Source organism: Bos indicus, chromosome 8 (assembly GCF_029378745.1).
Source record: "Bos indicus isolate NIAB-ARS_2022 breed Sahiwal x Tharparkar chromosome 8, NIAB-ARS_B.indTharparkar_mat_pri_1.0, whole genome shotgun sequence".
Lineage (NCBI taxonomy): Eukaryota > Metazoa > Chordata > Mammalia > Artiodactyla > Bovidae > Bos > Bos indicus.
Genome location: NC_091767.1, coordinates 103,500,278 through 103,523,978, shown reverse-complemented (window position 1 = coordinate 103,523,978; position 23,701 = coordinate 103,500,278). Strand labels below are relative to the sequence as shown.

At 51.1% G+C, this 23,701-nt stretch overlaps 1 protein-coding gene across 5 annotated transcripts in view; it reads left to right on the top strand.

Moving 5' to 3' along the window:
* Positions 1-1,445: 1,445 nt before the first annotated feature.
* Positions 1,446-23,701, top strand: part of AKNA (AT-hook transcription factor) — a 58,932-nt gene continuing 36,676 nt past the window's right edge. For 4 of the 5 annotated variants that reach the window (XM_070795344.1, XM_070795341.1, XM_070795342.1 and 1 more), the window contains exons 1-3: positions 12,385-12,542; positions 18,541-18,927; positions 22,431-23,497. In XM_070795344.1, the coding sequence (XP_070651445.1) occupies positions 18,654-18,927; positions 22,431-23,497 (1,341 nt within the window). In that variant the 5' untranslated portion in view covers positions 12,385-12,542; positions 18,541-18,653. Of the gene's footprint in view, positions 1,527-12,384; positions 12,543-18,540; positions 18,928-22,430; positions 23,498-23,701 lie in introns of those variants that run through there. The other variant, XM_070795340.1, reaches the window with a different exon arrangement.

Below are 23,701 nucleotides of genomic sequence, written 5' to 3'. Positions count from 1 at the left end.
AGAGTTGGACACAACTGAAGCGATTCAGCACTCACACAATGTGTATCTGTTAACCCCAAACTCCTAATTTATCCCTCTCCTGCTTTCCCCTTTGGTAACCTTTGTTTTCAGTGTCCATGAGTCTATTTCTATTTTGTAAATAAGTCCGTTTATATTTACACATAAATTGGTATTATAATTTTCTCATCTTTAAATTGGGAGTATAATACTAACCTAACTTGTGAGCTATTTTAAGTCAGTAAGTCAAGTCGCTCAGTCGTGTCCTACTCTTTGCGACCCCATGGACTGTAACCCACCAGGCTCCTCCATCCATGGAATTTTCTAGGCAAGAGTACTGGAGTGGGTTGCCATTTCCTTCTCCAGGGAAGCTTCCCAACCTCGGGATCGAACCCGGGTCTCCCGCATTGCGAGCAGATGCTTTACCGTCTGAGCCACCAGGGAATAATTTGTGAGCTATTGTAAGGAGTAGCTAAAATGTTTGTTCCTGGGACAGAGTAAAGCTTCAGTGCATAGAAGCTGTTACTATGATTACCATTAGATATGTGTGTAGGGGGTCACCGAACCTGGGGGACTTGGAGGAACTTTCCACCAAAAGGAAAGAGAACTGTGCTGTAACACAGCTGGATACCAGACCTTGGGCAGATCACTTCCTGTCTCGGGGCCTGTTACAAGCCTTTGCCCCTGTGCAATACGATTGGTCGAGGAGCCCTTTAAATTACTGTCGCTGATTTATTTCTTATAGGCCTGGTGCGATGTTTATTCATTTACTCCCTTCAGAAACCCTGTGAGGTGAAAGTTAAGAATCCCGTTTACCTGAAGTTCAGTGGCAGCGAGCGGCAGAACTGGGGCGAGAACCTAGGCCAGTTTGACACCTTACACTGTCATCCTTCCCGGAGCACTCTAACTGAACAATGGATTATTTCTGTCTCGTTCTCACTGCAGGACTTTAGGCAAGTTTCCATCTCTGCCCAGGCCTGCGTTTGCCTGCTTGTCTAAAAGATGGTTTCGAGTAGAATACACTCGAGGGGTAGTGATAATACCTACTTACCTTATAGGCAAGGATCGGACACTGGAAGAGTTTACAACTGTGCCTGACACATAAGGGCTCTAGAAAAGTTTATTATCGTTACTGTCGTGTTTATTATTCGCTTCCGCCATCAGAGTTTATGGATTCTTCTTCACTGCGGTTCTGTGAAACCCTTCACAAACGTCTTAACTCCAGGCGCCTCAGTCTCCCATCTGCGGCTGGGCGGGTTTCAGAAGAACACGCAATCTCCCAGGATTTGAGATTTTCAGTCCTGGAGCCTGGAGCCTACGTCCAAACCTCTTGCGGCGGGACATAGGCTGCCACCTCTCAGCGATTGGTGGAACATCCAGAAACCCCGCCTCCCGGGGCCGTGCCCGGGCCGTCATAGGTCGGTCTCGAGATTATGCAAAACATCGCCGCTCCGCCCCGCGCCCGGATTGGAGGCCTTTGTTTGCCGCTCAACTCCAGGAAACCACCCGCGCGCCGCAGCAGCCGGCAGGTGAGACCCTGGGAGGGGTTCGCGGTGGGTCTAGGGCGGGTCCTGGCCTCTAGCCGGGTCTCAGTTTCTCCATCCGGGAAATGGGGAGGAACAGTGGACAGCGTCGGTGGGCTCCGATCTACAGGGACCGCGCAGCTTTCGGCCTCTCCCACGTGGAAACCCCTGCGCTCGGGAAGGAGACCGATAGCCGCTCCGGGAATGGGAGGGAGCTCTGGATGGGCTATGGGGTTCGAGTCCAAACCCCGCCGGCCTCGGTTCCACCCTCTGACCTCAGTTTCCACCTCCGCGCAATGGGGGCGTTGGCTTTTTCTCTCCCTCTCTCTTCAACTGGGGCTGGTCACAGGGAGGGGAGGGGTCCCCAGGGAATCTGGGGGTGGATCTTGGCTGGGCTTATGGCTGTGTTTGGGTTGGAGGTGTGGCCCGTGTAGCTGTGGTTACCCAGGAGGTGGGACTTATCTGTCTGTCCTGGGATTTGTGTGATATTCGCTCACCCGGCAACAACCTGCGCAGCGTGACAATCCCGAGCCGCGCGCCCTCCCCGGACAACTAACGCAAGTTTCTTTTCCTCTTTTTGGCAGGGGTAGGGAGGTAGAGCAAGGCCCCGCATGAGGGTGGGCCACTGTGACAGTGGTGGGATCTGGAGCGGACTGCAGGCATAAGGCCAGCCTCTCTTGTTACGAAGGTGGGGACACTGAGGCCCAAAGAGGAGCTGAGACTTGCCCAAGGGCGCGCAGCGGGGCGGACGCAGAGCTAGCTTCTCCCCTGTGTGATGGGTCTGGCACTAGTAGAGCCGGAGCCTTCTTACTGCGCCACCTTGGACAAGGCTCTTCCCTGCTCCTTTCCCTGGCTTTCGTTGAAAGAAATGACATGTTGGCACGGATCATTACCTACATTTGGAAAGTGTCTGCTTCAAAGTTAAGAAAGTTGAAAAGGAACATTGCTGATAACTGGGCTGTTTTGGAGCTGAGAAAAGAAGCCGAGATAGGTTGCAGTGATAAGGGGCATTGTTCCTGTCCTCTAGAACACAAGGAGAAGAAATGACTGAAAGTGAAGCATGAAGGACTGGGGTTAGATACTTAGAGGGACTTCCAAAGAGACATTTCCAGGCACCTCCTTTGGAGTTGGTGGGTTTTATTTTTTTGGCTGTTGTTTTGTTTTGTTTTTTCAAAAAACAGAATTGCTACCTATCCATTTGAGGGGCCCTAGTCTGGCTTACTTACCAATGGGGGATGGACCCTGTGGTCTTTGGAGGATTATTTATTCTCAGGGGTGGTCTCTGTTCTTCAGAAAGAGGGAGAAGATGCCCATGTGAGGCCTTTAGGCAAAGGCCCAAAGTCCAGGGGTTTGCATTTGAAACATGTGATTTGGGTTGTTTCTTGCAAGGGGGTTTCATCAGCTCCCATCAGTCCACAGAGTCCACCAGAAGTGCCAGGGTTTCCAGAGAGACTGGGAATGGTCCTGGCACTGTGGCTGGCATGCTGAGAGGGTATTTTGGAAAGTGGTACACACCAAAGACATTTCAGTGTACCCCCATGAAGTAGGAAAGAAAGAGTATTTTTTTGTTTTTTTCAGCATCCGGCTGAGTCACCAGCTGAATTCCAGGCCTTTTTGTGTTTCCTCAGTCCCGGAGGGAGGTGGGACAGATCTGAAGACTGGGAGTTAGAAGACCTTGGATCGAATCCTCAGCCTGGCTTCAGTTCTGAGTGCCTTAGCTTCCCCCTTTGCAAAATGGGAATGGTAATGACATTTTAAGGCTCAAGTGAGGTGGCATCACAGAAAGTTTGGTTCAGGCTACATTCTAAGTTTGGCGATGGGGACACTGAGGTCCACAGAAAGGAAGGCATAACAACAATAAGACCGTTAATAAAACAGAATGCTGTCTTCCAGCTACTGTGCAAACGGTTTTACTGCATCAAGTAAAGTCTGGGAAGGCAGGAGTTTTTGTGCATCTTGTCCCCAGTCACCCTCTCCGTGCCTAGTACAGAGCTCTACCACGTGGTAGGTACCCTGTATATTGTTGTTGATCAACTAGTGTTCACATTGTTGCCATAAGATGAGTGCTGTTGTTTTACATTTTACAAATGAGAAGTTCGTGATTCAGACAGGTTAAGTCACTCACCTGAGGTCACACAGCTCTTCTTTGGAGTTAGTCTGCTGTTATTTTGGGATGTGGCAGGGGTGTGTCATCTGGTGAGAGCTGATTGAATGAATCTCTTCCTAGTGCTGTGTTCAGTGATACTGTGTTGGTAGCGTGAAATTGACCATAGTAAGGGCATTTATATTATAGAAATTAGTAAAGGCCACGGTTAAGGGCTTTTTCTTTTCCTTTCTGTCTTTCTTTCCTTCCTTCTTTCTTTCTTGACTGAGCCATGGGGCATGCAGGATCTTAATTCCCTGACCAGGAATCAAACCCAGGCCCCCTGCGGTAGAAGCATGGAGTCCCGGTCACTGGACTGCCAGGGAATTCCCATCGCCCCCCACCCCTCCTGCCATGCTGTTTTTAAATAAGAGAGCTGCATGTGAAGTGTATTGGGTCATGAAAGACTGGCCTTTGCATGACAGCCAAAGTTGGCCAAGGCCTGCTCCCCACTACTGTTCCCCTGAAGTGCAGAATTTTGGAAAGTAACTTTTATGAGATGAGGCTGCTAGTCTGTGATGCGAGTGGTGCAGTGCAACAGCCCTCTGACTTGGGAACGGGTTGTTACAAGCCTGAATTCCAAGCCAAAATGTCTAGCCTTTAACCTGAAAGTGACAGCAGCCACCAATGACCTTTAAACCGGGAAAGGCTTGGTCAGAGTGATGCTCTAAGAAGATTTACCCAGCAGCATGTGCTGAAGGTATTGGAGGGTGAGCTGGGGGCAGGGCAGCTGGGAAGAAGCTCTGGTTGATCAGAGGAGCCAGGAGAAAGCTAACAGGGTCCCTGGTTTTCTTTTCTTTTTTTTTAAATTATATTTGTTTATTTTTACTTGATTGAGGATGATTGGTTTGATTTCTGCTATACATCAACATGAATTAGCCATAGGGATACATATGTCCCCTCCTTCCTGAACCTTGCTCCCACCTCCCACGCTTTCCCACCCCTCTAGGTGGTTACAGTTTGCGTTTCCTGAGTCATACAGCGGATTTCCATTAGCTATTTATTTTACATATGTATATGCTTCCATGCTACTCTCTCCATTCATCTCACCCTTTTAACAGGGCCCCTGGTTTTCTGAGCGCATGTGCTAAGGCTGGCAAACACTATCCTGTAACTTTTGAAGTGAAACTGGGTCTCCACTTCCCAAGCCATGTTTCCTCATAAGCAAGGCCCTGAGGACAGTGTTGCCCTCCATCTGTAGATGAGGCTATAGAATATATGTTTGGAAACATATCAGAACCACCAGATTTGGACCCAGGCCTCTCAGCCCCCGCACTCTCACTTTTTTTTTTTTAATTTTATTTTATTTTTAAACTTTACAATATTGTATTGGTTTTGCCAAATATCGAAATGAATCCGCCACGGGTATACATGTGTTCCCCATCCTGAACCCTCCTCCCTCCTCCCTCCCCATACCATCCCTCTGGGTCATCACATTTTTAACCTCTTGGTCCCTCCTCTGTTCCAGCCTGCAGTCCCATCTTAGTCTGATCTTCCTTGCCAAGTGTCGGCCAAACTCCAGCTAGACCGTAGGGAGAGACTGCCTGCCCCCAGAGGTGGTCCTGGACCACGTCCCTAGATCCTCACCAGCATTTCTCACATCCTCCACTCCAAGCTGAGCCTCTTGTGGGGGAGGGACCAGTGATCAAAGCCAGACTTGGGTGCCTAGCTGTGAGTCTTCTTAGAGTCCTGGGACCACAGCCAAGGACCAAGGAGGGGCCTCAGGGGTCAGGAGGTTACTTTCAGCCCCTCTGCCGTCAAATCAGGGATTCATCTGCAGGGTAACACTTTACTTGTGGGTGCAGATCCACTCTGCTCCTATTGTGCTGTGTGACTTTGGGCAAAGGGTATAACCTCTCTGGGTCTTTTCTTGTCTGTTAAATGCGTGATTATGAAGTTCCAATGAGACGACACATGCCGTGTCCTGAGAGGTTTAGACTAAGGCTGAGGCTGGGATTGCTTCCTTTCCTTTTTGTGATCTTCACATAATCCTACATGTTGCATAATGGCTATGTATTATTTATTCATGAGTAAGCCATGTGAAAAAGCACAGGGTCAGAGTCTAAAAAGAGGAAGAGAGGAGGTGTGGGATGGGGATACCGAAGAATGTCAGAGCTGCGAGGGCCCTGGAAGAGCCCAGCCTTCCCCGCTTTCACGGGCAGGGAAACGGAGCAGGGTTCGGACCAAGGTCACATCAGAATGAAGACCTGCGCAGCTGTGCGCCACTGGCTTGTGTTTGTTTTGCTTTGTTTTTTTACCAAATAGTGAAAGTTCATTTTACTCTTAAAATAGCTGTTATTTTTAGAAAATACACATAAGGAAAAAGAGTAAATTTGCCTTAGTTTTCTACCTAGTAATAATTATTGTAAACATTTTGGAGGAATTCTCTTTTTCTTTTCCTGTTTCCCTCCTTCCCTCCATATTTTAGTGTTTTTCTTTAATGGACTCAAATTAGATATTTATTATTTTCTAATTGGCTTCTTCACTTAACATGTGACGGTTTTTTGCATTACATTATATTCTTCTACAATGTGACTGTTCCTCACTGCATAATATTCCTTTGAGTGGAAATACCATCATTTATCTTTTTAATGATCCCATTATTGGACACCGAGGTTGTTTCCCACCCTTCCACCACCTGCAAAGTGATTAAGATGGTAGTGTCTGGTTTCAGACTACTTGATTCAAACCCAGCTTCCTCTCCTGGGACATGGGCATAATAATTCCTGCCTCCTTGGATTGGTATGAGGATTAAATAATGAGTTTCTAATCCATGGAAGGGCCTTTATGTAATAGGTGCACAATAAAATTTTGCTGTTAGCAATGTGTTCCCACACATGCACATTTTTTTGTTGTTGAACTCTTTCCATGGAAGATAAATTTGAGTGTGTATGTGTGAGTGTGTGAGCATGAGTGTGTTTTCCTCAATATGAGCACACTCTCCTACATAACCGGTGTTTTAGTTGGCTGAGGAAGACCTTTATTCTCCTCCTTAATGATTCAGGGTGAGGACACAGTTTCTAGCTGGGTCAGTGATCCCCAGACCAGGTTTGGGGGCCACAGGGAGAAGAATCCTTGGGAGATAGCAGCATTTCTCTCCACTTGATCAGAAGGGCTGGCTGCTGCCTTTTGTGTAAAGGACTCAGAGCTTGATCTGTGGCTAATATTAGGAGAGCCAGGAAAGTTAAACTCGGTCCTGCAGGGAGCAGGCCATAAAGCCATTTCATAGATATGTCCAAAGTCATTTATTCACGAGTTCTGTGCCAACTAGGCATTGGCCATGGTTTTAGGGTATGTAGTCTCATTGACCAAAGATCCTGTAAAGTCCCATTTTATAGATAAGGAATCTGGAGTTCAGAGAAGTTAAGTGACTTGTCTAAGGTCACACAACTTCCAAGAGAGACCCTGGAAGCCTCTGATTATTCACAAAATCCTTGTGCCCTGAACCCCTGCGCCTCACAGCCTCCCATCAGCTTAGTGTTTCTGCCTGTGTGGGCAAGTGGGATCAAAGAACCCAGGAGATTTCATGACAGAAGGCCACTCTGGTAACCTCAGAGAGAATCCCATTCAGCCTCAGAGATCAGAGCCAAGAGAGGGAAAAGCTTTTGTCCAGCATCACTCAGGCTGAAACTAGGTCTCCTCTTCCCAAGCCATGCTTCCATCATTTCTGGGTCCATTCCTGAAAGTCTCTCCTGCCTCCTCACCCCTGTGGATTTTAACGATAGGTGCAAATTCAGCAATCTGGGCAGGAAAGAGTGGGTGACCTCAGGGTGGGTTTTCATTTCTTCCCCAGGGAAGGAGAGAGATCAAGGAGGCACTGAGGATGAAATAACAGCCATGGTTTCCTTCAGGATGGCTGAGAAGCCTGCGGGTCCCCGGTACCCCATGGGCCTCGGGACATCATGTAAAGGAGCGACTGTCCAGGGCTCATCACATCAGCCAGCAACGCCCGTCTGGATCCTGGGCCATGTCCTGTGCTGTGTCCTGGGAGGCACTGGAAGGCTTGAAAAAAGAGATTCACTTTCCAGCCTGATTAACGTGCCAGGCATTTAGGTGGGGCTTAGAATGATTGTGGAGGCGGGGAGTAGGGAGTGTGGGTGAGAAATAGCCATCAGGACATTAGAGCATTGTGACCCAGGGGCTGAGGGAACAAATGGCCAGGGCTCGCTGAGCTCCTGTGTTGAGAACTGGGTCGTGCAGACACAGCCCTCCAGGCGCGCTTCTGATGAAGGTGCTCAAGCCCTGGCTGCTGCTGCTGCTAAGTCGCTGGCGGTAGGGGCCAAAGGTTTGTGTTTGCTCCTTTGCTTCTGACCCATCTCTGGGCCTCTGTTTCCCTGATGCATATGATGAAATCATATCCTTGTCCTGCCCATTTCCCAAGGTGTTTCTCAAGCATCTAATGCTATGAAGGATGAGAAAGCACTTTAGAAAACCGAAAGGCTTTGTGACGAACCAGAGCCTCCTTATAAAGTCAGAACGTTGACTTAGTGAGTGGCAGTTCGCTGGTTACAAGCTCCCCTCCTGATTTTCTGGTGCCTGGATTATTAATGATCTCCACAGTATATACAGTGTGAGCACCAAGCATAGCTGTTAAGACTTGGGTCTTTGCGTGTCTGAATCGCCAGCCGCACTCACCAGCTTTGTGACTGTGGGCAAGTTGTGACTCTTGGGGCCTCTGTTTCAGTTCAGTTCAGTTCAGTTCAGTCGCTCAGTTGTGTCCGACTCTTTGCGACCCCATGAATCGCAGCACGCTAGGCCTCCCTGTCCATCACCAACTCCCGGAGTTCACCTAGACTCACATCCATCGAGTCAGTGATGCCATCCAGCCATCTCATCCTCTGTCGTCCCCTTCTCCTCTTGCCCCCAATCCCTCCCAGCATCAGAGTCTTTTCCAATGAGTCAACTCTTCGCATGAGGTGGCCAAAGTACTGGAGTTTCAGCTTTAGCATCATTCCTTCCAAAGAAATCCTAGGGCTGATCTCCTTCAGAATGGACTGGTTGGATCTCCTTGCAGTCCAAGGGACTCTCAAGAGTCTTCTCCAACACCACAGTTCAAAAGCAGCAATTCTTCGGCGCTCAGCTTTCTTCACAATACAACTCTCACATCCATACATGACCACAGGAAAAACCATAGCCTTGACTAGACGGACCTTTGTTGGCAAAGTAACGTCTCTGCTTTTGAATATGCTATCTAGGTTGGTCATAACTTTCCTTCCAAGGAGTAAGCGTCTTTTAATTTCATGGCTGCAGTCACCATCTGCATTTTGGAGCCCCCAAAAAATAAAGTCTGACACTGTTTCCACTGTTTCCCCATCTATTTCCCATGAAGTGGTGGGCCCGGATGCCATGATCTTTGTTTTCTGAATGTTGAGTTTTAAGCCAACTTTTTCACTCTCCTCTTTCACCTTCATCAAGAGGCTTGTTAGTTCCTCTTCACTTTCTGCCATAAGGGTGGTGTCATCTGAGTATCTGAGGCCTCTGTTTACCTACCCGTAAACTGGGGATGTCACGTCAGCCTCACTGGGTGGCTGTGAGGGCCACAAACAAGGCTGGGACCACAGGCTAGATTCAGAAGATCAGCCAGCAGGCATCCGCTGCGCTTCTCCTGAGTGTCAGGGTCTGTGCTGGGCGCTGGGTAGTGGTGTGCTTCACAGAGCTCCCAGGTGTCAGGCAGACCGTGCTCAGTCACGTCCGACTCTTTGCAACTCTATGGACTGTAGCCTGCCAGGCTCCTCTGATCATGGGATTTTCCAGGCAAGAATCCTGGAGTGGGTTGCCACTTCGTCCTCCAGAGGATCCTCCTGACCCGGCGTCTCTTATGTCTCCTGCATTGGCAGGCAGATTCTTTACCACCATAGGCGCCTGGGAAGCAGACCCAACGTCTAATTCCAATTGGCAAGTCCGCAAAAAGGGCACATGGTTCTGGGATCTGCAGGGTGACTGCAAGTCACCAGGGAGAAGAAGTGGGGTTGAGTGGAGAGGGGGGGCACTGTACGTTTGTCCCAGGGACACCAAGGAGCCCCCCGTGTTCCCCAAGCACGCTGAGGACAGAGAGGCTGGAGTGCAGCCTAGCTGTGGAGTTTCATCTTCTTTCTCAGAATAGTGGGCAGCTTAGCACAATGTTTTAAGCAGAGAAGGGCTGTGTTTGGACACGTCCGTTTTGCGAAGAGCACTTGGAACAGTGTTTGGAAGGGCCTGGAGAGATCCTTGGGCTTTCCAGGAGATGGCTGTTGCAAGAGGCCACGTAGGGATGCAGTGACGGAATGGATTCCAGTGAGATTTAGGAAATAGAATCACTAGCAGTTGATGATGGTTGGTTATGGGGTGTAAGAGGGAAGTACCCAGCGTGGTGGTCGGTTCTGGCCTGCGCACTTGAGTCAAAGATGGGGGCCAAGCTTCGTACAGAAGGGTGGGTTCGAAAAGTGAGTGTTCGTTGCCATTCCCTTCTCCTGGGGATTTTCTCGACCCAGGATCAAACCCAGGTCTCCCACGTTGCAGGCAGATTCTCTACCATCTGAGTCACCAAGGAAGCCCAGGGCAGGTGCCAGGGTGACCATATAATGAATGGGCTTGGTTGGTTAAGTAGGATTTGGCCTGTAGTTGGAGACGGTGTGCTGGCAGAGGGCATCGCACAAGCAAAGGCAGGGAGAAGGGTTGGTAAGCCCGGGGTGTCAAGGAGATGGAACAGGGCACACAGGGGCTGTCTCCCTTGGGGTTCGGCGCCTGCTTCTAAGTTAGGGGTGGCGGGTTATTTAGGGGCTGCACAGCGTGCCTGGAAGCAGCAGCCACCTGGCGTTTTGATGGCAGTGCTGCCTGAATTAATGGCCAGGGAGGGAGAGAGTGAGTGAGTGACGGGGTGTCAGGGGAGCCCGCCCCTCACACAATGGCCCACATGGTCACCAGAACTGGCAAGGAGGAGCCTTATTAGGGATTGGCTCCGTTCCACCTTTGGCTGAGGCTGCGGGTAGACCCCGCCCCCCAGATGTGAGAAAAAGGCAGGGGAGGGGATGGGGTGATTACTGGGATGAGGGCACCAGGTTCTAGCTTTGCCGGATACAAACTGACCTTGGGAGAATTCATTCATTCCTTCTCGCGTGCATGTTCCAAGCACCGGGGCTCTGCACTTTGCAAATGTTACCTCACTGGATCTTGGCAGCAGTCCTGCAGAGTGGCTATTCTTCTTATCCCTGTTTTATAAATGAAGAAACTGAGGCTTGGAAGGCTGAGGTGAAGGCTCAAAGGTCACAGAGTTCTCAAGAAAGAGGTGGGACTGGGATTTGAAGCCAGGTCCGAACCGTCTGTAAAATGCATTTTTCTGTCCTACCTGGGTAGTTTCCAAACCTTGCTGCTCAGCAGCACTAATCAGAGGGCTTTTTGGACAATACAGAGGCCACAGTGTCTTTTTCAGTTTCCTGAATCAGAATCCCTGGATCCTGGGCAGGGCCAGGGCTAAGGAGCCACAGGCTGCAGGGGACGGACACAGGCCACCCCTCTCCACTTTGGCTCACTCTGCTCTGCACACACACTTGCTGTTCCCAGGGAAAGCCCCACTGGTTCCCACCTTGCCCTCTGCACTCACCCTTCCAGAATACTTTACCTTCAGCCCTTCTTGTGGCTTATTCCTGCCCATCTTTTCCTTCTGGTCCCCTGTTTGAATGTCACCTTCTCACAAAGACCCTCCTGGCCATCCCCAAACTCTTTGCCCCAACACATGACCCTCTGACCCACAGATTGGCTACCAGGGCCACACATTCCAGTCACCTGGGACACTTTAAAATCACTGATACCCAAAGACTGATGCTGTTACTCTGGGTGAACCTAGGCATCCGTGTTACTGAAAGCAGCCTGGGGTATGGATCTTCATCTCATGTCACCCTGTCTGTCTCTCTCCGTGATTGTTTACTGTCTATGTCTAGTGGAGCCAGGGCTTAGCCTGTCTTGTGCCCTGCCAGTGAAGTTCAGTTTGATCAGCAATCAGCCAGTTCTCTACCTCCATGATGCCGGGAAAATATCCCTCTTAATTACAGGCCCAGCTTGGGATGAGGACGGTGGGTGGGATGGCAGGAATCATTGCAGCCTCCCTGAGGTGTTGGAAGCCTCCCTGAGGTATTGGCAGACAGGCCAGAGTATCCTAGCTGGATCCCAACCTGATCTCTGATTCTGATCTCAGTGAACTTGGGCAAACGCTGGTGCCTGGAGTGTCCTTATCAGCACATGATGAGTTCATCCCACAGGCTGCAAAGGGCTGAAAGGGTGCCAAGCAAGCATCTGGCTCCCGTTCCCATCCAATCCCAGCCTAGGCTCCCATTGTACAGATGGGCATTGTGCCCTAGTGAGGGGGCTTTGAACAAGGTCATGATCTGGAGAGTAGGGGCTGTGGAGAAAGCTCTTAGAGGGTTGAGGCTGCTGGAGGCCTCCTTCCAGGCTCAGCATGCTGTGTGACCTTGGCCAACTCTCTGACCTTCCCTGGGCTTTTTTGTCCCCATTGTATACTCTGGTGGAGATGGTCCCAAGCTCTGACACTGGAAGTTTCTTCAAGTCCTTTCCTGAACGGTGCCAACCCGCAGAGGGCCTGCAAGGGGTTAAGCTCCCTCTGTTCCCTCTTACTCTGCACACAGACAAACCCCCTCCTTCTGAGAAACACTTGTAGGAAATCAGGCTGGGCGCTTCCTGCCGAGGCAAGGCGGCCTCAGCCACAGCAGGGGCGGGGAGAGGTGGGGAGCGATGCTTGTCTGTGAGCAGCGGCTGGGGCTGGCAGAGCGGCCTGGAGGCGGGCCAGGGTGCCGTGGAGACAGGGGGCTCCCCAGGTTTGGAACAAAGACCTCATATGCAGGTCCCCTGAGCCTGGGCCAGCAGGATGGTGGTGGAGCCTGAGAGAGGTGAGGGAGCGGAGGAGGACGGGGGAGGGGGGGGGGGTCAGAGGAGCCGCCTTCCCCCTGGATGGGCCAGTCACAGGCTCTCTGGGACAGTCCAGGCATCTGGACCAGCCCAGCCAGGAAGTGGCAGCTGTGGCAGCCGTATTACTTCTCTACGGCTTTCGGGAGCCCAGCCCCCAGGGGCAGGGGTGGATTTGGGGGACATTTCCTCAAGCCTCGGAATCCTGGATCCCAGCCTGAGCTCTGGTTCTGATCTCGGTGAACTTGGGCAAGCGCTGGTCCCTCTCTGTGCCTGGGGAGTTCTTTCTTCTCTGCACATGGCGAGTTCGTCCCATGGGCTGCTAAGGGGCTTCAAACATGAGGCATGGGTGGGGAGCAGCCAGGATGCAGTGGGAGGTGGGGTCCCCACTAAAGAGTGGCCCTTCTGCTGCACAAGGACAAGGAGAGAAGCCAGGGAGGGGCCCCCAGACCCAGCCCAGCCCTTCAGACTGGTGGAGCAAGAGTCCACAGCAGCGAGGGGCATCTCTCCTCTTTCTCCTGGGCCTCTACTGCCGCTGGTGGGCAGGGGGCACATCCAGTGTGGAAAGTGGCTGGGGACCTCAGGGAACTAGTTTCTACACAGCTGGCAGGACATCCCCCCCACCCCCACCTTGATAACAGCAGGTCTGTGCCCTGCCGACTAGCCACGGAGGGCAGCTGAGTACAGGGCTGTGAGCTCAAAAGCCCTGTCTTTTTGGAGAGGCCCAGCCACTTGGTAAAGGGCGGAGGGGGGTTCCTTCCCTTTCTCTTACTGCCCACCGAGTCTGATGGACTTGGTTTCAGAGTCACAAGCCCTGGGTTTCAATCACTGGCCACACTTCCGGGCTGTGAGGTCTTGTGAAAGCTGGCCACCTCCCTCCGGCTCGGTTTCTACATCTGGGAGATGTCAGGGACTGGGTGGGTGTGGTGGGGGGCTGCCTCGGAGAGCCCTGGCTGGCCAGTACAGGGCTTTGGAGGGCAGGGTAGGTGGGCAGAGGTGGGCTGTGCAGCTGAAGTTGGCAGAGGAGAACCTGGGGTTGGAGCCGTGAAGGGAAGGGTCTTCACTTTTGGACTGAGGGGACAGAGAAGCCCCGTGGGGGTGGCTGAGCCCCTCAGGAAGTGGATAGACACCACAAGGGACTCACAGACCCTCAGGAGAACCAGGCGTGAGGTGGCGTGGCGGCAGGGAAAGGAAAGTGAAGTCGCTCAGTCATGCCCAACTCTTTGCGACCCCATGGACTGTAGCCCACCAGGCTCCTCCATCCATGGGATTTTCCAGGCAAGAGTACTGGAGTGGGTTGCCACTGCCTTCTCCAGGGGATCTTCCCAACCCAGGGATCGAACCCGGGACTCCCGCGTTGTAGACAGACGCTTTACCCTCTGAGCAGCAGGGAGGCGGCGCACCAAAGACGCGGGGAGTGGCCGGTGCTGCCTTCTGGGGCTAGCTCCCCCAGGGCTGGCAGGGCCCCCTCAAGGACAGCCCAGCTCCCGAGGAGGCTCAGTGCTCCTGGGGCTCTCCCGAGCTCAGCCCCCCAACCCCACCGCCCCTCGGAAGCTGCCATGTGCCCTCAGAAGGCCGACTAGAACCAGCCTGAGGAGTCAGGGGCCCCTGCCGTAGCCTCAGTCAACTTCTGTTCACCCTTTCAGACCTCTGTACCTCTGCCTGTACCATTCCCTCTGCCTGTAACGCCCTTGCTCGTTCTTCTTCCTCCAAATCCTTTGTCTCTCAGGCCCAGTTTCAGGCTCCCTGCAACAATAGCCCTTCTGTACCCCTCATCTGAAATTTTGGAATGCTTTTACTCATGTCTATTCCTCGTGTATGGTGTAGCGCTTGGCACACAGTAGATCACAGGGCTGGGTTTTTTTTAAAAAAACTTTTGATGTGGACCATTTTTTAAGTCTTTATTGAATTTGTTACAATATTGCTTCTGTTTTATGTTTTGGTGTTTTGGCCTCGAGCCACACGGGATCTTAGCTCCCCAATCAGGGTCCCAACCCACACCCTAGATAGGTGAAATAAATCCCAACCACTGGACAGCTAGGGAAGTCCCAGGGTTTGTTTGTTTGTTTGTTTGTTTTTTTCAAGTTAATTTGCACCCACTGGGCACTCAATATGTATTAATATCTTTGTTACTATGAAGTAGGACCTCGAGGAGGAGGGGGTTGAGAGTTGTGAGTCTGTGGTCTTCAGAAGCCAGCAAGTCAACCAGGAAACTAAGTTCTTACCTCCCAGCCCACCCTCATAGGGTGCCCCTTCCCACGGTTGAAAGGCAGGTGGCGTTTTCTCCATCTTGGTGAGAAAAGCGAAGCCCAGCTGTTCAAGGTGGAGCAGCTGCACCAAGCCCAGAAGCTTGTCTCTGGACCCCTGCCTGCTTCTCTTTCTTGATTGCCTAGTGAAAAACTGTCCTGGCCCAGCATGAAGTCCGCATGTGATTGGCACTCATGTGTGTTTGTTGACTGACTGGCTGACCGACTGGTCCTGGAGCCTGTGGCTTGCGCAAAAGGCAGGGGCGTTGCTCACGAAAGGCTCACAGGTTTGGGGGCCTGGGGAACATATGCAAAATTTCAGCCAGTGACCGCAGCTGCCTCTGACAGGCGGTTACCCCTGGTCACAGTGAGATTTCTGCCATGACTGAGTCATCCCAGGAGACAGGATGTTCCTCTTTGTGCGACCAAGGCCCCTCTGATTGGGCGGGCTGCTCTGTGGCACGACTAGAAAAAAGCCCTTTAAAGCATCAGAAAGCCCCACATGCCTCCCCCACCCCCTTCCTTGGCAGAAGTTTCAAAAAGAGAAAAGCAGCGGCTTTTAGTACCTCCTACACCTGCCATAGCAGCAGGGTCCGGAAGGCCTGCTGCTGCTGCTAAGTCATTTCAGTTGTGTGTGTGACCACATACATGGCAGCCCACCAGGCTCCTCTGTCCCTGGGATTCTCCAGGCAAGAATACTAGTCAAGGGCAAAGATGGGCCTTGCCTGAAGAGCTGTTTAAAATGCAGATTCCTGGGCCCTGTCCCAGGCTCTGGAATCCAGCTCTCTTTGGGTCAACCTAAGGCTCTGCATTCTTAGAGGATTGTTTTTTTTTTCCCTTGAGTTTTTATTACTATTAGGCAAAACAAGTAAATTGTTTTTTTCTTTTTGTCTTTTATTTTTAATTGGAGTATAATTGCTCTACATTGTTATGTTAGTTTCTGCTATACAGCAAAGTGAATCTGCCTCTTGTATGAGCGCTCAAGTTATCAGGAATTTCCAAGAGGGGTACAGGCCCCCCAAGAGAGTATAAGGAGCAAGGATTAGAACTTCCTTTTCAAATATTTGTTTTCTATTGGATCTTTAAAAAATTCAATTATATATATATATATATATATTTTAATGTGTTCATGTGAGAAGTCATGTGGATAATGTTATAAGAAATACATATGTACTAGGTATATGAGCAAATATATTTTTAATGGTGTGTGATTTAAAAAAAAAAAAAACTGGCCCCTCACTGGGCCGAAGTCAATTGTTACAAATTCTTTTTTTTTTTTTTACTTTGATTTGAGGATAACTGCTTTACAATGTTGTCTTGGTTTCTGCCACACAACAACGTGAATCAGCTGTAAGTAGACACAGGTCCTGTCCTTCCTGAACCTCCTTCCACCGCCCAGCTCTGTCCCGCCCCTCGGGTTGTCCCGGAGCGCCAGGTTGAGCTCCCTGTGTCACACAGCAGCTTCCCACTGGTGGTCTCGTTTGTACATAGTCATATACATGTGTCAGTGCCACGCTCTCAATCCAGCCGCCCTCTCCTTCCCCCACTGTGCCCGCAAGCGACAGTTGCAATCTTGCTGTCACTAACCAGCTGGGTGGTCTCGGCCATGTCACCAATCCATGCTGAGGTCTAGTTTTCTCATTTGAAAACTAGTTTTCTTTTGACCTCCTTACCTGTTTGGGGTGAGAACAGATTGAGAACAGACAGTAAAGCGTCTTGTCTGGGCCGGCACAGAGAGGGTCCAGCCTGTGTGGTAGGGATCACGCAGAGGCTTACAGGGTGATCTGGGTAACTCGAGGAGGAGGGAAGACAATTGGGTCAGGGGAAGAGGGTGAGGACCCTGAGACCAGAGAGGGAACAGTGTTATTCCCCGTTCCTACGCCAGCCCTTGAGTAGGCGGCAGCCTTTCTTGGGCTGAGCTGATCCCTGGGGAACTCTGTCGAGAAATTGTTGCCTGCTGGCTTTTCTCAACGGTAAAAACCAAGGCTCTGACCAGGACCCGACCACTCATGAGGCTGCAGGGACAAACACAGATAAATCTGTCCTGAGAGGCCTGAAGTTATTCTCATTGTCCCCAGGGTATGGAGGGAAGAGCCAGGACCCTAACTACCCTAACTGCAAGGTGACGTCTCATGACAGCCTTATCCTGACCTGTGCACGGCTTCAGGCAAGGCCCCTTCACGCTCTGGTCCTCTGCAGTTTCCCCATCTGCAGAGTGGGTCCTTTGCAGGAGCCCCTGGGGTGGGACCATGCCACTGCTCTGCCAGCTTTGTGTTTCCAGGACTCAGAGGGAGTGTTTGGGGGGTGTTGGCCATAGCAGGAGGGGAGAGGAGATGGGAGGGAAGAAAAGAGGGAAAAGAAGAGAGGAGAGAAGGCAGGTGGTGAGGAGCCCTTCTGCAGCCATCCTTCCCTTGCCATGGCTCGCTCAGTAGCCAGGCTCTCCTTTCTGGTTCATTCTCCCCAAGCAGCCGGAGTGAAACTTGTAACCACACCTCTGGGTGCTCTCCCAAGTCGGGGATATGCTGCAAATTCCTGAACAGGCCCCAGGAGGCCCCTGGGTCTGGTCATCACGTCTCAGGCCCACACTGTCTGTTCTCAGAGCCCCGCCCCTGCCCGCAAACAGCACCGCCATCAGGAAGCCATGTCCACGTGCCCCTCCTGCCTCCGGGCCTTTGTACTTGATGGTCCTCTGCCTGGAATGCTCTTTTTGTTTTTTCCAATTGAGGTGAAATTCACAACACGAATCTAACCACTCTCCAGTGAACAATTCAGCAGCATTTAGTATATTTATGAAGTTGTGCAACGACTGCTATCTAGTTTCAAAACATTTTCATCACCCCAAAAGGACACCTATGTCCGCTCAGCAGTCACTCCCCTCTGCCCCAGCTAAGAGCACTAGTCTCTTTCTCTGTGGATTCACCTATTGCGGATCTTCCATAAGGACAGAATCATACAGTGTGTGGCCTTTTGTACTGGGCTTCTTTGACTTAGCATCCTGTTTTGGAGGTTCATCCCTGTAGCATGTGTGAGCGCTTCATTCCTTTTTGTGGCCGGACAATATTCCTCCGTGTGGATGGACCACAACTCGGTGGTCCATTCATCCATGGATGGACGTCTGGGTTGTTTCTACCTTTTGGCGGTTACAAGCAGTGCTGCTAGGAAAGTATGTGCACACGTATTCATTTGAGTACCTGTTTTCAATTATCTGGGGTACCAGAATGCTGTTTTCACCATTCCCTCACTCCCAAGGGGGCTCAGGAAGTTTCCCAGAGGACACGTTCTCTACATGGGACCTATATCTTGACCTCCTGGGCCAGCTCTGGACCCCCGGGATCCCTCCCTGGGCTTCTCCATCACTCTCACTTGGATTTGTAATTGCGGTTGTTTGTCTGCTACCTCTGGGCTCTCAGTTCTCACGTGAACAGGGCCTTTGCCCCAGTGCCCACATGGGGACCCTGGCCCACGGTCACGGCACACAGGGAACCCTGCCGTTTGCTGACCTCTGGGCTCCTTATCCTGTATCTCAGGGCATTTTACCAAACTCTTTAGAGAAAGAAGAATTATTACCCCAGTTTTACTCATGAAGGAATCCAAGGTGGAATGATCGGGCCAAGGTCATGCAGCTTCAAAGGGCTGGAGCCAGGACTGAACCAGGGCTTCTGATTGCTGATTCCTGCTCCTGAAGACAGGAGGGAGCTCGAGGACTCATGGTCTCCCTTTGTTTGTGTCCCAACAGGCCACAAGCAGGATGGCTGGTGCTGAGAAGGGCCAGTGGGGACTCTGGTGCCCATAGGGGCAGCTCCACCTCCTGAAGATGAAGGGGCCCAGGTGAAACGCAGGCCAGGCCCAATGGCCAGCTCTGGAACAGAGGTCCACTGGGTCGAGCCGGGCCTGGGGAAGGGGCCCCAGCGGCGGCGCTGGGCCTGGGCTGAAAAGGGAAAGGATGCTGATGAGAGTGGCACACGCAGCTCAGAAGAGGAGGGACCCTTTCCCACTGCGAGCAGCCCCGAGCTCCTGGAGGACTTCCGCCAGGCCCAGCAGTGCCTGCAGCCACTCAAGTGGGGCCAAGACTCACAGCCTGCTGGGTGCCAGGATCCCGAATCTGGAGAGTCTTCAGAAGCGGGTGAGGCTGACTCCCCTACAATGCCACAGTGGTACCCTGAACATCTCACCTTCTAGCAGGAGGGAGGTGGGAAGTGAATGTGGAGTTTCAGAATTTTTTAAATTAAAATCTATGAAGTCTATGCTTAATTTTTTTTTAACTTTTAATTTTATGTTGAAGTATAGCTGATTAAAAATGTTGTGATGTCTTCAGGTGGACAGCAAAGGGACTCAGTCATTCATATACATGTATACTTTGTCCCCCAGACTTCCCTCCCATCCATCTGCCACATAGCATTGAGCAGAGTTCCCTGTGCTATATAGTAAGACATTGTTTGTTATCCACTTAATGAAGCCTATAATTTAAATTTTTTTAAAGATTTGAATTATATAAACAATATTGTCCATTGCAGAAAAATCAGAAAATACAAACCAAAATAGAAAAAGACTGAAAATTACTCATTATCCAGATAGCTGCCCTTTTTCATATGTGTGAAAATATATATATATGTAATACGAATACAGAACATTCTACAAGCTGTATTGTGGCTTGCTTTTTTTGTAACTTAACAGATATGAGCACTTTCCCAGCTTATCAAATATTCTTCCACAAACCATTTCTAATGTCTGCTTAGGAATGCCATGGTGTGGGTATTCTGTAATTTGTTGAGCCAGTCCTCTTACTGCTGCGCACTGGGTAATGTCTAGTTTTTTGCTATTACAAATAATGCAGAGATATGGCATTAGTCTATCTTTGCGCACCTGCTTTGATGATAACCTTGATCATTTTAATTGCCTGGTTCAGGGGTTATGCCCATTTTTACAATTTTTTAAAATCCCAGTTAGCAACGAGAATGTTGGCTTCCCTTGTTTTCTAAAATAACCGTTGTCTTTGCATCAAAAACAACTGAGACTAAATTGCTAGCTTGGCTCAGCAAGTCCTTTCTCCTCTCTGAAGCTTGATTTTCCCCATCTGTGAAATGGGAGTAATAACACCATCGAGCTTGATTACGTTGTGCCTACTGCGTTTGAGTTTGAGTGAGACACCCCCGTCTTAGGATTCTGCAATCAGGTAGGCCCTCATGGATGTCAGAGAAGCCATCAGGCCGACGGCAGATTGTGCAGTGACCCCAGGTTCCTCAGGCTGGGTCTGTGTAAAGTGGGGTTTGCCCACAGCTACCCACTCAGGAGCCGTTTCTGAGCTCTCCTCAGGGAATGGCAAATGGGATCTCTCCTTGAGGTCACGTGGGTGCCCCCTGCTGTGATGTAACAGCCGCTGCCACATCCTGTGTCCTTACTCTGTCCCAGGCACAGGGCTGGGCAGGGCACAAACCGTGCCTCCTTCTTTACTCACCGCCTTCTGCCAGTAGGAGAGACTAGCCTCCAGATAAAGACCGCCACAGTGGTCAACTTCTTATTCATGGCGCCCTGTGAGGGATCAGAAAAGCCAGGAATGAACCCACGGCTGCCTGGTTCCAAAGTCCGACCTCTTCATTCCACCACATGTTCCCCATCAGCAGAGATTAACTTGCCTTCATAGCTGGGACCTTGCTTCCAAGTCCAGAACTGCTCTGAGCCACTGCATGAGCAAGTTACTTAATCTGCTGTAAACAAGAGAGGCTTGCTAAAGGAAATTTTAAGGAGTGGAAAGATATAGAAATGCCAAGGCTAGAGGAAAGAGCATGGGGGAGCAAAGAGTGACATAAGGATTATGGCAAAGGTGCATCTGCCAGAGCAGAGAGTCTGTGCTTGGTGGTACCCAGACTGTATCTCCTGAAACTCGGGATCTGTGCCAGAGGCGGACGTGGGGTCTAGGATAGAGTAAGTGCTCAATAAGCACTGACTTCATGGATGATGCATAGATGGATAGATGGATGTATGGATGGATGGGTGGGTGGATAAGCAGATAGGTGGATAAATAGATGGATGAGTGGATGATTGGGTGAGTGGTTGATAGGTGAGTGGGTAGTGGATATGTGAATGGATGGATGGATAGGTAGATGAGTGGGTAAATGGATGGGTAATGAATGGATAGGTAGGTGAGTGGATGAGGGATGGGTGAGTGGGTGGATAGGTGGATGGATGGATTATTGGAAGGATAGATGGTTGGATTAATGGATGCTGCTACTGCTAAGTCGCTTCAGTCGTGTCTGACTCTGTGCGACCCCATAGACGGCAGCCCACCAGGCTCCCCCATCCCTGGGATTCTTCAGGCAAGAACACTGGACTGGGTTGCTATTTCCTTCTCCAGTGCATGAAAGTGATAAGTGAAAGTGAAGTCGCTCAGTCGTGTCCGACTCTTAGCGACCCCATGGACTGCAGCCTACCAGGCTCCTCTGTCCATGGGATACTCCAGGCAAGAACATTGGAGTGGGGTGCCATTGCCTTCTCCGGATCAATGGATGAGTGGGTGACAAACGGATGAGTGGGAGGGTGGGTGAGTAGGATGGATGAATGAATATTGAGCACCTACAGTATAATAATTCCAACAACTATCCATTTTGGGGGAGTTTTGCATGCATTATTGTCTTTTATCCCTCCCTTCCTTCTTCTTTCTATTCTGTCAACCAATATTGAGCAGTTCCTCTGCAAATACAATAGTAAATAAAAGCAGAGGGTATCTTCGTCCTCATGGAGCTTACAGTACAGTGGGGGAAGAAAATATTAATGAAGCAATCACATAAATAAATAGAAAGCTGCCACTGTAATAAGTATTTCAACGTAGAGGTATTCAGTCATGTGAAAGCCTATAAAAGGGAGATTTTGACCTAAGTTAGGAAGGTTAGAGAAGACTGCCTTGACGAGGTCAAGGTTGAGCTAATGTGTGAAGGACAAATAGGAGTTAACTAGGCAAACAGAGGGCAAGAGGACCCTAGCAGAGAGGTCAGCGTGTAGAGAGGCCCTGTGGCAGGAGAGGGTGTGGCACGGCTAGGCCAGGGAAAGACTGAGAGGGACCGTGGAAAGAGCTGGAACAGAAGACCTCACGGGGGGTGCAGACAGGGACCTTCAGCCCATGTTAAAGGCTCAGCTCTGTCCTGGGAACATACTGGTGAATTTTGAGGTGGAGGAAAATACTGGTGAAATTTCAGGTGGAGGATGCGATGATTAAGTGGCTGCTACAGGGGTCCAGGCAAGAGACTTTAGGGCAGTAGGTGAGTTTGAGAGCACCCTAGGAGGTAACCAGGACCGGAGCAGGTGACAGGTTGGATTGTGGGGTTTAGGGGAAGGGAAATAGCAAAGACACCCTGCAGGTTTCTGCCTTGTGCAGTTGGATGGGGTGATGTTTCCATTTGCTGAGACAGGAAACACTAGGGGGACAACCAGGTTTAAGGATTGAGGCTGGAGGACCTTTGAGACCACCAGAGGAGGTATTAGGTAAGTATTTGGCCCTATGGGGGAATTTACTGGGCTTCTTGCCATCACCCCATATTAGGAAAATGAAAGCCCAGGGGTTGAGATGACCTAGGTAATGGGACTCGGTGAGTCCAGGTCTCGTGTATATGAAGCCATGACGTGTCTTTCCAGAGTCTGAAGAAGAGGATGAGGACAGCCCAGAAAGTTCCAACTTGCCTCTCAGCTGGCTCCCCCAGCAGGATCCTCAATCGGACATGACCAAAGAGGATCCAAGTGAGGCTCTGCAAGGTCCTGAGGTCCAGGAAGCTGGAGAGAGCTCCCCGAGGTTGGGGTATGAGACCTATCTCAGCTCAGGGGGCCATGGGAGCACCAGCCCCACCACTCTGGACTGGGGTCAGCCTGCAGGCTGGGTAGCTTCTAGCAAACAAGCCAGTGGAGACAAACTTCCAGAACATTCTGAGGTCAACCCAACTGCTGACTTCAGTTCACCCAGGTCCTGGAGCAGTGGGACTGTGAGCCTAAATCACCCCAGTGACAACCTGGATTCTACCTGGGAAGGAGAGACTGATGTCCCCCAGCCCACTGCCCTGGCAGAAACTTCACCCCAGAGCCCCAGCCACCACCTCCTCAACCCAAATGACAGAACTGAAGGAAGTGTTGCTCTGGCAACGCCCACGGAATTCCAGGGATCCTCAGCACCACTCGCCCAGAGCCTCCAGTGTCCTGCAGATAGATGGAGGGCAGAAAACAGCAGCCTCTCCTGCCCTCAGCCGGGGGGCCAGTCCTGGAAGCAGACGCGGACATCACCTAAGCCACTCCCTTCCCGATTCACCGGCTCCATCAGCCCTCCCAACCCCTCCCCTAGGCCAGCTCGGCAGGACAGGCCACCCCCCAGGCCGGGAGCCACTCTGGCTGGCCACTCATCTTCTGATGCCCCCAAGTACGGCCGGGGGCGGCTGAACTACCCGCTCCCTGATTTCTCCAAGGTGGGACCCCGGGTGAAGTTCCCCAAAGATGAGAGCTACCGCCCCCCCAAGGCCAGGAGCCACAGTAGGCTGCCCGAGGGCCCTGCCAAGCCACTGATCTTCAAGTCTCCTGCCGAGATTGTGCGAGAGGTGCTGCTGAGCAGTGGAGACGTCTGCCCTGGAAAGAACCCACCTCCTACCCACCCCATCACCAGGGTGCCCCAAGAATTTCAGACACCCGAGCAAGCCACCAAGCTTGTCCATCAGCTCCAGGTAAGCCTGACTCACTTCCACACCAAGGCGCCTGCTGGTGTGGGTTGGAGGCTGGATAGGATTGGCACGGGGTTGGGGGGGGGGTCTGGGGGATCTGGGGGGCCAACCAGGAGCCCCCTGCTCGTGATGGGAGTGTTGTACCCCCAGCGATGAAGATACTCCCAAGCCTGTTGTTCAAAAAAAAAAAGCAGTGATTGCACTCAT